Source organism: Cajanus cajan, chromosome 1 (assembly GCF_000230855.2).
Source record: "Cajanus cajan strain Asha chromosome 1, NIPB_CcT2T_4, whole genome shotgun sequence".
Lineage (NCBI taxonomy): Eukaryota > Viridiplantae > Streptophyta > Magnoliopsida > Fabales > Fabaceae > Cajanus > Cajanus cajan.
This window is the reverse complement of record NC_138517.1, coordinates 39548774-39565198: the sequence shown is the minus strand read 5'-3', so window position 1 is coordinate 39565198 and position 16425 is coordinate 39548774. Positions and strand designations below refer to the sequence as shown.

The 16425-nt window shown below is 34.2% G+C and overlaps 1 protein-coding gene across 1 annotated transcript; it reads left to right on the top strand.

Moving 5' to 3' along the window:
• Positions 1 to 2349: 2349 nt before the first annotated feature.
• LOC109789942 (vacuolar protein sorting-associated protein 2 homolog 2) lies at positions 2350 to 8959 on the top strand. Its single transcript, XM_020349003.3, has 11 exons — positions 2350 to 2538; positions 2991 to 3035; positions 4750 to 4784; positions 4871 to 4921; positions 6096 to 6200; positions 6281 to 6352; positions 6806 to 6877; positions 8093 to 8173; positions 8259 to 8294; positions 8393 to 8454; positions 8680 to 8959. Exons 1-11 carry the CDS (start codon positions 2505 to 2507, stop codon positions 8741 to 8743), a joined length of 657 nt encoding a protein of 218 aa, XP_020204592.1. The 5' UTR covers positions 2350 to 2504; the 3' UTR covers positions 8744 to 8959.
• The last annotated feature ends 7466 nt before the right edge of the window (positions 8960 to 16425 follow it).

Genomic DNA, 16425 nt, shown 5'->3' with positions numbered 1-16425 from the left:
ATACTAATAAATAAAATAACGAGAGAAAGTAGTAAAATCTTATTAAATACTCGCATAAAATAAATTTTACCAATAGTATATAAAGATTAAACTCTCAATAGAAAATAATTTTATATATCCTCACTATTGGGATATTTACACCCTTATTTAACAAACAATTTATTTGATATATAATTTTTAAAGTACTTATTATAAAAGTAAATAATTTTATTGTACATAATAATCTATAATTGAATGACGGTGAAAAATATTTATTTAAGTTAAATTATAATAGGAAAGTATAAATTGCTGATATATATTTATTTAAATATGAAATTGCATATTTGAATTTGTGAAAAATATTTGAATGCTAATTTGAATTATATATATATATATATATATATATATATATATATATATATATATATATATATATATATATATATATATATATGTGTGTGTATGTGTGTGTGTTTGTGTGTGCGTCTGTGTATGTGTGTTAATTTATACACGTTAGTGTTTTAATTTTAACATCAATAATATATAATTTAAAAAAAAAAAGACATTAGCCATATATTATTATTATTATTTTTTTATAAATTGTTGATATGTTAGTACAGTCTATTTAAATAACATTAATAAACAAGTAATAAAAAAAATTTCAGTAAAATAAAATAAAAATTATTCATTTCAATTGAAATGATTTTTACAAAGATGAAATGAATTTAGATATATTATTTTACATATCTAGTATTAAACGAACTATATATATATATATAATATTTAGATTGAATAAATTTTCGTCTAAAAATAATTTAAATATAAATTTGATGTTTATCAATAATCTTATTATATATATATGATGAAATAATAATGAGATTCCTTTTTATACATTCTAATCAAGTTATTGATATAAAATGAAGTAAATATATGTATTTTTTATTTAGTAATTAAAAGTTTAAATTAGAATAAGACACAATTTCATATACAATTAGAGTCAATCATGAATCATTTTAAAATTTTTTAGAGAAACTATTGATCATTTATTCAATCTCCAATGCAATTCCTCATGAAACCCATAAATACATAACACTAAAAAATAAAACCTTTTAACAAAATTATGAACGTAATTTTCATTTTGTATGAGTTGAAGTCATTTTCAACAAAAGAATTTAAATAATTATTACAAAACTTAATAAACTTAAGGTCTGTTGGTGGTATAGGATAGTATATAATATGATGTAAGAGTAAGATATGATAATAGACAATATTAATCCTATTTAATATTTGATTCACATTATAATAACAAATCATGTAAGATATAACATAAATTATTTTTTTATTAAAATTACATATAAATGTTTGAAAAATAAGTTTTTAATTTAATTATTTAATAATTTTAAATTATAAAAATATAATTTTTACTATATTTTATAAAAATATTTTTTTTATTTAGGCAGTTATTTTTATTAAAATTATAAATAATTAAAAATTCAATTTTATTTAAAATATTTTCCTTAAAATTTTTTAAATAACATTTTTTTTATCTTAATTAGTAATGTACTTTAAATTTACATGTCAAAATTATTATAATTATACATAGAATAAAATGCTGAAAGGAGATTTTATAATTTATATTATAAAGTTAATATATAAATTATATTTTTTTGAAAGGATATATTAAAATTATAATATAATATAATATAATATATTAATATAAAAATTAAAATTATATAATATATTGCTATATATCTTATAAATTAATATTTATATTATATACGTTATATTTTTTAATATTATATATAATAATATATTATAAGATTATATATATATATATATATATCATATATATATATATATATATATATATATTTTATAATATATATTATATGAAATAATGTATTATTTCTTGACTCAACTTCCTTCTCAAACTTATCTTATTGCTTCTTAATCACACTCCTCCTCTCAAGATTAAAAATACACTACACTAACAAGATAAAACAAGGAGTAAGATAATAATATCATATTCTGTTTAGCAACAAACAACAAATTATTGTAGAATAAGATAATTATTTATCCTATAATATGTGTCCACTATACGAACTCTTATAATATAGTAATTTATAATTAATTAATATATAATATATAATATATAAAATATTAAATTTTAAGAATAAAAATGTGTATACAAAGACCAGGCTGTATTACCTTTGTTATAGATTTACAAAAATATATTCTTAATAATAATAATAAATAAATAAAAAGAACAGCACTTGTTACTGTGTAAAAATTATACTCCCAGAATAATAATATAAATAAAACTGGAAACGCGATTTGCATTGGAGTCAAAAGAAAGGTGTAACGGCTACTTGAAGGTGACCGTTGGTGACAACGTGGAAACCAAGTACGCTCCCCGAGGCATCTTTTCTAATCACTCCTTTCTCCTCTCTTTGCTACAAACAAACCACACTTCACACACTGCACAGTGCTTCTTCTTCGATTAGGGTTTTCTCTTCTTCGCCAACATGAACATCTTCAAGAAGAAAACCTCACCCAAAGGTGCACCATTTTTTTCCTCCTCTTCTCCCCAAAATTTCCCACATTGTTTTTTTTTTCATTTTTATTTATTTATATATTTACCTTCTCTTCCCTTTTGCCCTAAAGCATAGTAGGATTTGTGATCAGAATTAGAATTTTTATTATTTTTCTCTCAAAAGGGTAACTCGTTTCTTTAGTGTTTGGTTGCTGGGGAAACTAAAATTGGGAACTTTGGATCGAAGAAACGTTGGAATTGTGTGGCTGTGTCCAGAATTGGATCTAGTTTTTGTTGAGCAGAAACAGTCGTCTCTTTAGAATTCTTAGAAATTGTGGGTTTTGCGCAGCTTAATTTTGTGGTGTTGGTTTCTTTTTTTGGTGAATATTTTGTGGCATTGTTTGTGATTGGTGAAAATGGGAAAGAACGTGTCTGGGCAGTGGCACTCATTTGCGTCTGTTTCGTTTTTCTATGACAGAAGCTCTGCGGTCAAGTAAGAGGGAAATGGCTGTTGCAACCAGAGGTAATTACTTGAATTGAATGATAGCTGATTCAGAAGTTCTAGTATTCACTATTTGCTTGTATGAGTCTGTTTGGACACAAGTTTATGTACTTTTTAGAGCTTTTCTACTTGAAAGAGCTCTAAATTTTCAGTAGAAAAGCTTTTCTAAGTTTTTATTCAAACATGCTTTAAAACTCGTTAATGTATCTTTGATGCATAAACGGGGTGTTTTTATTCTGATGTATAGTTTATGCTGAAAGGGAAAAAAATTATCTTGCTTAACATGGTGCTTCATGACATTAAGAATAAAATCAATTTACGCAATTCAGTAGTGAGACCCACAACATGGGCACCGGCAATTTCATTTAGGATAATAAAATTTAATGTTGGTGGATGCAGTGTGTTAATTCAAGTGAATTCCTTTTTGAATATAATGTTTAAAATGTCAGGCATCATAATTCATGGGAGAATATAATGTGACAAATTAGTTTGGAAGGCTGGGAGCGATAGTTAAATCAAATAGTTATAGATGAAAGTACTCAGAATTTTATGGGAGGATGTACATCTAAAATTTCCAGTGCAAACTATTTTTTGTTGATCATTTGAATATTTTTTTAACATTTGCGTAGAAAGTAGTTCCTAATTATTCTTCTTGCTTCCCAACAGCCATAATTGTTTATAATTATATGAGTCAAACAGAAATACTATTGATTTATTGGGAAGGTCATAATCTTATATCCTTGGATTAGATTGTTTTCGGTTGGTGCCCTTGCATATCAATGAATGCTGAGACCCATTGGTTGTGTCATTGGATAAGGTCATGTTAAATTTTGGTAGAAAATATTCAGGCTAATATAGATAAGTCTAGCTAGGGACTTTCAACAATCGTTTCCTTCTCAACTTTATTTTTGTCATGGCTCCTAATTTTTATTATTTTCCTAAATGGTTTCTTGTAATCTATATCTCCTCTAATGTTCTTTTCCTCAAAACCTTTACCACAAATTTTGACCAATCATTTTTGTTTCCTCACATTGTTTTGCTGCCTTTGCTCCAATTTTTGATAATGTCCTACATGTCTAGTTTAATCTTTAAGAGGAGATTGCTGTCTTGATGGGTATGATACTTGCTACTATTAATTGATGATTTCATAATAAATTTTTTAAATTCTATTAAAATTAAATAAAAAATAGAAAGCAGAAGATAATGAAATGCTTGATGGAGAGGTTGGTTCCATATCAAGAAAAAAAAAAAAAAAGATGGACTGATGGACACCAGAAAAATGATTGTTATTAAATATATATTTTTCTTAAAGGGTTTCTTTCAAAAACTTCCATAAACTTAGGCTTAGTATCACTAATGGTCTATGTCATATGTGCCTATACATTAAAAGAGATTAGTAGTAGGACTTAAAGGTATTGTTAGGAACTAGGAAATAACAAGAGCTGAGGGGGTTCCATATCAATAAAAAAAGATGGACACCAGAAAAATACTTGTTATTAAATTGAAATCAACTACATTAAATATATATTTTTTCTTAATGGTTTTCTTTCAAAAACTGCCATCAACATAGGTTGGGTGTCACTAATGGTCTATGTCAGTTGTAGGAATTAATAAAGGTATTGGTAGGAACTAGGAAATAACATGGGTTAACATTTGATATCATTATTTAGTTTTAAATTTCAATAAAGGGGAACTTCAGTAGTTTGCTACCTTTTTCTTCCATTCACTCTTGTAGGAATTGAAAGAGAGATAGCATCGCTTCAGATGGAGGTACATAATGCTAACATAGACCTTCTTAGTGATTTCCTCTGTGGTTCGTATTTCTTTCTAGTGCTTCATTACCTTGTCAATCGCAGGAAAAAAAATTGGTGGCAGAGATTAAAAGAGAAGCCAAAACGGGTAATGAGGTATGTTTTTGTCAGTTGTAAATCTGTGTGTTTTCATCTCACTTGGGTCCAAGGTGAAACGAAGTTCCTAGATAACCACTGTTTAGGGTAGTTTAGGCTTTTAACCTATATACTTTTTTGGATTGTGGAGTGTGCATGTGTGCTCTTTATCCAACTTGGGGCATACTGTATTTTGTTCCAGGGTGTGTTATATTGTCTATATAAGTAAATAGCACCGAGGGTATGCTAGTGACATGTCTAAAAATTTAGTTGGGGGGCAATATTTATATATATATATATATATATATATATAATATATAATAATTTGAATATATAATTTCTATTATAATTTAAATTCTTAATAATAAATATATTTAAATATCTAGTTTATATTTTAGATTTATAATGAACAATGTAAATTCATGATAATTTCTTTTGGAAAAAAATATTGAAATTCAATTTGGAGATTAATACAAAAGGTGTTATTTTAAAAGTACTATATAGTTGAGAAGTTTAAATTAAAAGTAATATACAGTTAACAATTTTAAATATACATATAAAACTTGAAAGAAATGCAGTTTGAAATGGTTGGAAGATAAATTCTTTTAGTTAATTTGCGGGTATAATATGTGAAATGTACATTCAAAAAAAAAAAAAAAAATAATTGAGATATCTACATGAGAGAGTCACAAGAGAGATTAGAAATAAATTTATGGGGATTGGGGTAATACTCATATTATGAATTGACTATTTTTACTATATTTTAAATTATATGGATAATTTAATTATAAAATATATTTTATTTTGAAAAGTTAAAAAGTTTGTATGGGTAATTTCCCCACAATCATAAACGTATATCTGTCCCTATTATCCTCTATGTGCAATTTTGTTCACCAAGAACAAGAACTTTAATTCGTGATAGAAAATTCCTTGCAAGATCTTTCTTTTGTTCTAAAATTTTAACTATTACTTGAATATGCTGTACATAAGCAGGAAATACAGAAGTACACGAGTATCTCTATCATAGCTTTTATTTATTTCATGCTTTTGTTTTCATGTTAGTTTGAGCTTCAGAAGTAATATGTTTCAAGATACAGTTATATATGTGTTTTGTGTCTGTGTATGAACTAGTTTGATTGATATGCATGATGATTAACTACATAGAAATACTGAACAAAGGAGTGTCTGGTTACAGGCTGCCACCAGAATCTTAGCTCGTCAACTTGTTAGGTTACGTCAACAGATAACCAATTTGCAGGGAAGTCGAGCTCAGATCAGGGGTGTAGCAACTCACACACAGGTATGCAAATTTTCATTTTTTTTCTTGGTAAAGATGTTGACAGGATTTTCAATTTTCACAATTTCTGAATTTCTTTGCAGGCATTATATGCTAGCACTTCAATCTCTACGGGAATGAAGGGTGCAACTAAAGCAATGGTGGCAATGAATAAGGTATGTAGTCCAGATTCTGCTTCATATCATTCAAAATTGTGGAATGCATTTCTTTTGGTTACTGGTAATAAATATGGCATCAGTTTATGTTATTCAAACTCCTTTCCTTGGCATTGACAAAATCTAAGTATCTGCAAGCCAACTTTCACCCATCTGAACACCTAAAGGTCAAAGAGTGTTGAACTCGAGTATGCATTACAAAGGAAGCAAATTGAGCATAAGTCTTATAACTTAAGCTTTCATTTGATATGTTGACAAAAAGCTACAAACTTCTGATTTCAATTTGTGGTTTTATAGTTCAATAAAAAAATTACAAATTTGGTTCTTTCAGCAATTTTCCGCTGTCACTGAATCAAAAGTTGATATGTCATATATTCTTCTGTGACATTGATAAAATTTTGCCAGATATGACCAAAAATGTTATGCTAATCATTGTTTTACTTTTCTTATCAGCAAATGGCACCAGCAAAACAGGTTAAAGTGATTAAAGAATTCCAAAAGCAATCAGCACAATTGGACATGACGGTAATTTATCCATTTGAGCATATTTCTGATGCATTCTCATGCAGGTTTCATGCATTAAATGGGTAGGCTAAATACAATAAGATTCCTCAGTTAGTTTTTAAGCAATTGCTATCAGATTGATCTAGTTTGGCCTTTATTAGGGAGGTGCTCAGTAAATACATTAACATAAGATCATAAACTGGTCCAGTTTGGCAAAAATCCAGTTGTCTGAACATTATGTCAATATTCTTAGACTTTGTTTTACGGGGACCATCATTGATGTCTATTGATTGGCATTACAATATCAACTTTTTCACTCCATGAAACACGGCTTGCACACTAAAAATTGAGAAAGGAATTATTTGCTTTGAACTTCTGCATAAAGTACTGTTGATTTAAATTTTCTCAGTTCAGTATTTAAAATGATGACATTTTTTGGTCTACCTCACGAATGGTGGTTAATGGAGAGGACTAATTATTTTCATTATCAATATTTAATAACAATGTATTTAACTAAAGGACTGATTGAAGGAACAACAATAAAATAACAGTTGAATTGAGAAAACTTTATGTAAAAAGAGTAGGAACAAAAACAAAGAAGATAAGGATTGTGGATATAATTTAATGTGCGATGGTCATTAAGCTAGTTTTCAGCTGGAAACATACAGAAATCTGTCTATAGTAACGAATACTTGGAGTTTTTGCACTGGAAAAGGCTGTACTAAAAACAGTGTGAAAAAATAAGAGAAAAGAGACCATAGAAGGCAGAATTGAGATGTGAATAATAAATTCTTTTCAAGAATGGGCAGTAGACACAAGTTGCATTAAAAAAATTGTGTAAGAATTTAAAGAATTAAGGAATCAGAACTTGGCTGCCTCAAACAGAAGAATATAAACAACCAAAAATGAAGTACAATGAAAAATATTGGTTTCATGTTTCAGAAGATTCTGTGTTGCTATGAATTGTTAAGAGGATTTCTAAGGAAGTTGCCCTTTGAAAACACTATACTGTTTATTTTTTAAATTAAGTTTCACTACCCTGTTACAGTTGCCAATTAGCAGGAAATGAATTAAATGGACTGCACTTTTTTATCAAAATAAAAAATAAAAAATAAAATAGGGATGAGTATAATTTGCAAATCATGGCATCGGCAAAGCAGCTGTGGTGCCTGCCTGATAGTAATATGACAACATTTTCTTTGGCTCCATAAATTTATAACATTATCGTATTTGCAGATTGAGATGATGTCAGAATCTATTGATGAAACTTTAGACAAAGATGAAGCTGAGGAAGAAACAGAAGAGCTCACTAACCAGGTGAATATAAATTAATTACCAATTATATATCTTCTAAAATAAGTATAGTTATTCCTTTGTAACATTTTCATTTTATTCGTGACAGGTTCTTGATGAGATTGGGGTGGATATTGCATCCCAGGTTGGTTTTGGACTAAATTAATTTGTTATCTTTGTCAATTCCTTTCGTTTAATTAATTTTCTGAATGTTGAGCCTGATCTTGTTTTTTATGATGCTAGTTATCTTCTGCTCCAAAAGGTCGAATTGCTTCAAGGAATACTGAAAATGTTGCTGCTCCAAGGTACATTTCAATCCTTATTTATGGAAAATGCTCACTAAACATATTTACTCCTTTTTTTTTTTTTTGTGTGTGTGAATACATTTACTCCTATGTACATATAAGAATGTTAACAGTTTCTACTAGTAGTTGCGTGGGGTATCTACATTTAGATTTTGTTTTTTGGTTTCACGATGAATCCTGTCATTCCTGTGGCATTTTAAGAGAAATTTCTTTCCCTGCATGCAGACCACAAGAATCCCAAGATGTTGAAGATCTTGAAAAGAGATTGGCTTCTCTCCGAAGAATATAATTATCTGCTACAGCTGGAAATCGTTATATATACAAATCGTTACATATAGTATAGCAATGGAAAGATTGTGTTGGCTCCTCGTTTAATTACTAAATTTATGTGGATGTGTTTAAGACTGGAATATATCACTACCCCAAACATTTATTATTTGGGAGTTTGTAAATGTGTATGTGGTTAGTTAATAAGCTACGTAGGTAGATGAGCACTTTATTTCTATGTTTTTTTCTCGCTCTCTCTCTCGCTTATTTCCTCTTTTATAAGAAAAAAAATCACTTAATACATTTTTTCAATATTTTCCTTGACCTGCAATCTGAAGTTAAAATTAGTTTCTTATAAGCTATTTTGTAGATACTTTATCTTTAGCTTCTCCAATATTTTTTATTCTTAACTCATGTATAAATAAAATTTAGCTTAGAGAAACTTATTTTGATTTTCCTATTTTTTTCTCTCTATCTTAAAAGTGTTTCTAGAAAAACTTATCCAAACAGACCTTTAAGTTAACTGTAGGATTTGTATTTTATTTAGGAATCTCTTGTGGATTAATTCTTAGGGTTAAGACCTCACCATGAAATTCAATGACAATGATGTTGAGTGATAAATGTATTTTGAAATTTGATTTAGACTCGTATTATAATTCATTAGTCATTTGCGATTCCTAAACCCTAAACGTGTTGATTCAATGGTTCATTAGAAAAATTAGTCGAGTCATTGAAATCTATACCAGGTTGTTAGCATAATCAATCGAATGAAAGGTTATAACTAAGATAAACCTTTCTATCCACAAATCATTTGGTATGAAAATCACTTAGAAAATGTATTCTTTTGGCAAAACTTTAATAGATCAAGTTTCCATCTTTTAATGTTGTAAAAGGATTCACATGTCTTAAACAAAAAACTATAGCACAATGGAAAGGAAATGGTATAAATCCTAAACCCTAAAACCCTGACACAAATCGACATTTTACAAAATCTTGATATGAAAAAGACATCATAATAAAAGTTGTTCTAAAACCAATTCATAAAACAATGAACTCTATCTAAAGATCAAAATGAAGCATCAAGCTTCTTCCCCCTCATGCTTAGCCTCGTATGCTTGATTAGTTCCTACATGGTGATCATCCAAAATAAAAGCATTAAGCAATATAGAAGAGGGAGAATATATCTCATCAATGTATAGCACATCCAAGGTATAAAGTAACATACTAACACAATTATATCCATGCATTCGTCCAGTTTTCAAGATCATCTCATAACATTCCACGCATCAAAATTGAATCATACTAATCACTAAATTAAAGACTCTTGCAATGTATTCTCCAAACTTTACATGCATATGGTACCAATCTCTAATATTTTCAAACGGTGACCTAATACAAGGCAACCTAGGAACATTGACCAAATCATTATACATTGGGTGACCATCTAAATCCACTCTTAATTAGGAAAAATCTACTAAGATACAATTATAGCATTACAGTTAGTTGTGGTTGCCTCATGCTCGGTTAGGACTCCCTATCATAATTCCCCCAATGTCTAAGTAGAAAACAATAGAGACCCTTCTATATAAATTCACACCACCTTACCAAAAAAAGTATGCATGCAATGTATAAACCCCACACAACCAACTCAATACAACAATAAGAATGCAATGATACAACCACAACTTGTTATACCCCTCTGTTTGGACTTTTCCACAAAGTACCAAGCCCTGCCTAGATTTATCATTGTACAAGCCTCTACTTGGACTTACTCATCTCATCATCATTACCATCAATTATTATCATTCATCATTATCATAATTTATACACTCTTTATCTTTTTTCGTTATACTCACCTCCTTTATATCTTTACTCAAATATAGCTATATAGTTCCTCCCTTTCTTCCTATTATGTTTCCTTTATCCACACTCTCATTTCCTTTTTTTTGTTTGTTTTTACTTAATTTTACTCTCTTTATATCTTCTTTTTTTAATTCTAATAGTGTTACTCCTCACAAACTCTTCTACTATTTATTATCCTTAAAACTAAGTACAATTTTAATAGTGACGTGACACTTGGTGATGATATTCTCATGCCTAGTGTGAAGAGGTCAAGAATTGCTCTATGACATAATGACATTCATGTCCGACATGGTTATACCTATGCATAGTGTAGAGAGCTCAGGGACCTCTTTGTCTCAATCATACACTATGTGATTACCTTCACACCCAACTGAGAAGTCAGAATTACACCCAACGTGATCCTAGTCACACCTGTTGTCATCTCTCTTCAAAAATGATGTCAACTAGTGCCAAGCGAGACACCCTCGCCTAACGCAATGAAGTTGGAGACTTCTTTATTGTTGTTGCACCTGACATAACCCTGTCCACACCCAATGCAGAGAACTGCACTCATCATGCCTGATGCCTTAAACGCGTGCCCAACATTACACTTCGCAGAATCGCAAACCTCTCAATCAAGGGTCTCCAAAACCCTTCCAAATCCATCAAAATGTTCCTTTACTCAAATAAATTAGTAAATAGTTTTTTTTTAATTCATAGAAAAACATACAATCATCAAAACACTCAAATTCATCCATCCTAATCAAAACCCCCAATTCATACAACCCCAACCCTCAAACAAGTCAATTTCACACATTGTTAATTTAGCCACAAAATTCACATTACAAGCATCATACATTAGCATTAATCGTCAAATCATTCTCATAGTCATCAAACGATATCCAACCAACAACCTAAGAGGCTTAGAGATGATCTTACTATCAATAATTCCTTATATATGCCCATGAAAGAGACATTCACACTCCACTTACCTCAAGTGATGACTTTTGAGGCACCAAAATGTTCTTTCATTGCTTTCGTCATTACTCCACATGTTCTATGATGTTTCCTTCTAGGATTTTCTCTGCATGCATTCTTAGGATTCATAACAGACATGTGCAAATAGACCCAACCTGTTTCTTTCTCCTTATTTTTAATAAGTCCCCAATTGGGTTCAAGAGTCCAACCCTAGATTCCTTCTTTAACTCACTACTTATTTCTTTTATTTTATTTATTAAGACATTTTATTTATGTTTGAAATCCAATTAAATAACTTAGTCAAGTCCATAATATAAATTTTAGTTAAAAACTTATTTATTTTATTTTTGAAAATCAAGATGTTTTGAGTTAAACAACTTCTTTTAATAAAATCTACTTGAACAAATCTCTTTCAATGAGTTGAATGAGATAACAAACATAGTTTCAAAAGAGTACTGCGAGACTAGAAAAAATTAATTCGGTTAAGTGATCTTCTCAATACATAAAATTAGGTTTTTTTTAACTGAGAATTTCTTCTAGAACATCATTGAAGACATCGTAACTATTGTTACAGCAAAAATATTTTGTTTAAGATTATATATTAAGTCTATATAAGATAAACAATATTATAAAATAGATCAAATGAATTAGTTATTTATCAATTGAGATTTTGAAATCATAAAATTGTACGATTATAAAACTCTGATAAATAACTTCGTAACTCAAAAGGATGAAAAATTAAGATGACGATTTATATTATAATTGTTGTTGTACTTTCATGCATTCAACAAGCTAAAGGCAGACTTCGAAGATGTTCAAGTCAAGCACACGCCTCGGGAACTCAACGTAAGAGCTGATCAATTGGCTAGGCTAGCCAGCAGCAAAAAGGTCAGCCACTTACGAAGTATGATCCAACAGGATTTGCCGAAGCCCAGCATCACAAAACCAGAGTGTTTACAGGTTCGGCATGACAGCCCCGACTGGATGACAGGAATAAGGGGGTACCTGACAGCGGGAACATTACCTGATGACCCGTTGGAGGCAAAAAAGATGAGGGTTACGGCGGCGCGATATACCCTGATCGCGGGGGAATTATATAAAAGAGGATTCTCGACCCCCCTGTTGAAATGTTTAACACCAGACCAGGTACACTATGTGCTACAAGAAATTCAAGAAGGCGTATGTGGAACTCATTCGGGAGGCCGAACCCTCGCAGCCAAGGTTTTCCGAGCAGGGTACTATTGGCCAACCCTGGTTGCGGACTGTTCAAATTTCATTCAACGATGCAAGCCCTGTCAACAGCACGGACCCTTAACTCACCAACCCCCCGAGGGGTTACACTCCATCGCCACGCCTTGGCCGTTTTCCATATGGGGTATGGACATTCTGGGACCATTCCCACCTGCAAAAGGCCAAGTCAAGTTCCTCGTTGTAGCCGTCGACCACTTCACAAAATGGATCGAAGCAGAAGCATTGGCCACCATCACGGCTAACAACATACAAAAATTCTTTTGGAAAAACGTTGTTACCCGGTTTGGGATCCCGTACGCCTTGATCACGGACAATGGACTGCAATTCACTGATTGACGTTTCAATGAATTTTTGAACGGATTAGGAATCAAGCACAGAATGACCTCAGTGGAGCACCCCCAGTCCAATGGTCAGGCCGAGGCAGCGAATAAGGTTATCCTTAAAAAGTTGAAACGACGTCTCGGACAGGCTAAAGGAACATGGCCGGACCAGCTACCCGAAATCTTGTGGGCATATCGGTGCACGCCTCAGAGTTCAACCAAGGAGACCCCCTTCCGGCTAACCTACGGCACGGATGCAATGATCCCAGTTGAGGTGGGAGAACCTTCTCTCAAACGAACCCAATTTGACGAGGACAGCAATCGGGAAACACTCAATGTTCAGATGGACTTGGTGGACGAAGCTCGAGAGCAAGCACTGGTGAACATGGAGGCCTGTCGAACCAGGTTAGAAAAGAAAATTCGAACCAAGGTGAAACCGAGGGAGTTTCAAGCCGGGGATCTCGTGTGGCGAGTTACCGGAGAAGCACGAAAGGACAAAGCTCAGGGCAAACTTGCACCCAACTGGGACGGCCCTTTTCGCATAATGCATAACTTGAAGAACGGAGCCTACAAGTTAGAAGAGCTTTCGGGAAAGGCTATTCCCCGAACATGGAACGCAACGCATTTGAAACATTATTTCAGTTAACAATTGTAATTGTTTCGGTGTACTCTTTTCCTTCCTCAGGTTTTGCCCTCTTATAAAAATGAGAAAGAGGTTTTTCTGAGAAAGGTTTTTAACGAGGCACCATATCAATGAAACAAGCCCCTTTCGAATCATTCATCTGTCCAATTTAATTATAAATCAAAACTTGATTCCCTCCCGAGCAACCTCGCTCGGTCAAGGACGAAAACTTGATTCCCTCCCGAGCAACCTCGCTCGGTCAAGGACGAAAAATTGATTCCTTCCCGAGCAACCTCGCTCGGTCAAGGACGAAAACTTGATTCCCTCCCGAGCAACCTCGCTCGGTCAAGGACGAAAACTTGATTCCCTCCCGAGCAACCTCGCTCGGTCAAGAACGAAAACCTGATTCCCTCCCGAGCAACCTCGCTCGGTCAAGGACGAAAACTTGATTCCCTCCCGAGCAACCTCGCTCGGCCAGGGACGAATAACTTGATTCCCTCCCGAGCAACCCCGCTCGTCCGAGGATGAAAGCTTAATTCCCTCCCGAGCAACCTCGCTCGGCCAAGGATGAAAAAATTAATTCCCTCCCGAGCAACCTCGCTCGGCCAAGGACGAAAAAGACAACTCTATCCCGAAGCACTCCCGCTCGGCGAAGCACGAAAACTTGACAGGTGTTAAACCTCTTATCCGAACAAATATTATTCGGCCAAAGATAATAACTCGTTTCGGTCATGTCAAAGAACAAAGTCAAGTACATAGCCGCATAACAAGAAAGACAATCCGAATAAGAAAACATGAAATTCATTACGGGCTTTGAAGCCACAGATGGCACTAACAGCCGAAGAGTACAAGGGTTCCACGGCTCAAATGGCCTACAATAATCAAAAGCAAAAAGTATCCCTATATCTATACATCATCAACAAAACAGATGTATGAATCAAAAAGCAAAGAACAAAAGCTGCCTAATCGGCATTGGTGGTCTGCTCGGTCTCGTCATCATCATTCAAAGTGGTCCCAGGGTCTTCGGCGGGGGCCGATCGAGGTGGGGCTGCATTATCCGGCTCAAGGTCATCCGGCGCCTCGGAAAAATCCATAAACTCTCCCTGAAAGAAGTCTTTGTTCAATTCAAAAGAAAAGTCAGAGGGAAAAGCGCCGAAGTGGGTTGCTTGCCGAACGGCGTGCCAAAACCCTTCCTCATGCTCCTTCACAATCTTGTCCTCACACTCGGCCCGGAAAGCAGCCATAGCAGCGTCGGCCTCGGCCTTCGTTTGCTGTTCCCGAGCAGCGGCCTCTTCCACTTCTCGGAATCTTGCCTCCTCAGCCGCCAAGGCCCGAGCCTCCATCTCCGCGAAAGCTACCTCTAGTCGGGCAATCTCAGCATCGGACGCTGCCTTGTCATTGGAAAGCGCCTCTTGTGCCGACAGGGATTGTTGAAGGGCCGTCTTAGTGTCCTCCAAATTCTTCTGGAGGTTATGAAGATCGCCCATCGGCTCCAAAGCCATCTTCCTAAAAATGGCAGTTGCCCGAACATGTAATTCACAGGCCATAGCCCACCGTGCCGAGGGAGAGGCCGAGTCGAGCATCGTGTGACCATGAGCCGACAGCAAATCTGAAGACATCATCCTCGCCGGCCGGATCTCTTCAGACAGAAAATCTTTGGCCACAATGACCGACGGGACCGCCAAATCCGACGAAGACCCTTCAACCCTGCGCTGCTTCGGCTGCGACACCTCCGGACCAGCTGCGTCAGTTCTTCTCTTCCCTTTGTCTTTTCTCTTCCTGCTCTTCGGATCGGGAAGAGCGATAACAGGGGGCGCCGGTCGGGGAGCCTCCATCACTTGAGGCTGGGGATCAATCGCGACACTGCGATGATCTTCGGCAGAGGACCCAGCCGGAGCCCTGTTCCTCATCAACTGCCGATAAGACAAGCCCAATCCTTGTTGCGCCATCCAACCTGCAAAAATACACCAAGTCACAAATCAACCTAACAAGCACGAGCAAAAAGAGATAAAACAACACATACCCTCTAGCTCGAAACGAGGCCGAGGCGATTTGGGAAGCAGCACCAGAAACCGAGACGGGATGCACCTCGGCAATCCCTTAAGAACGTTTAAGGCCGACAGCTCGGCATCGGTCATCATATCCTCGGGGAAGTCATCGTACTTCCGAGGTTGACGAGTCCAATAGAAGTGAAAAAGAGGCTCCCCATCGGCATCGTAAAAATAATTTTTGCCGACTACAGGGTCTATGATCACCTTCACAAACCCTGATTTGAAGCCCTTAAAGGACGATGTAAAGGGCGTCAATAGCGGTCGGTCGGGGTTCCGAATCAGCGACAACCACTTCATCGTCTTATTAGACGGACGTGTACAGAAAAAATGCAAAAACAAACCTACAGTCGGCTCTACATAATGGTATTTACATAACACCCGAAACGCTTGCATATAAGCCCACGCGTTCGGGTGCAACTGGGTCGGAGCTACGTTTAATACACGAAGGACCCCCATCTGAAAATCATCAAAAGGAAGTGACATCCCTAACTCCCGAAAGAAACACTCGTACATGTAAAAGAAATCCCCCTGATCTTCCCGCTTCGCAAGGAAAACCAGATCGAGTTCCCCAGGGCCTTCGGCTCGGCATCGTCGTAGCATTATCGGATAAGGGTCCCAACCTTCCCATCGGCCCATCGTG

Coding starts and splice junctions, on each gene's coding strand:
- LOC109789942 (XM_020349003.3), top strand. CDS start 2,505: ATGAACATCTTCAAGAAGAAAACCTCACCCAAAG. Junction 6,878..8,092: donor CAGCACAATTGGACATGACG/GTAATTTATCCA, acceptor TCGTATTTGCAG/ATTGAGATGATGTCAGAATC. Junction 8,455..8,679: donor GAAAATGTTGCTGCTCCAAG/GTACATTTCAAT, acceptor CCCTGCATGCAG/ACCACAAGAATCCCAAGATG.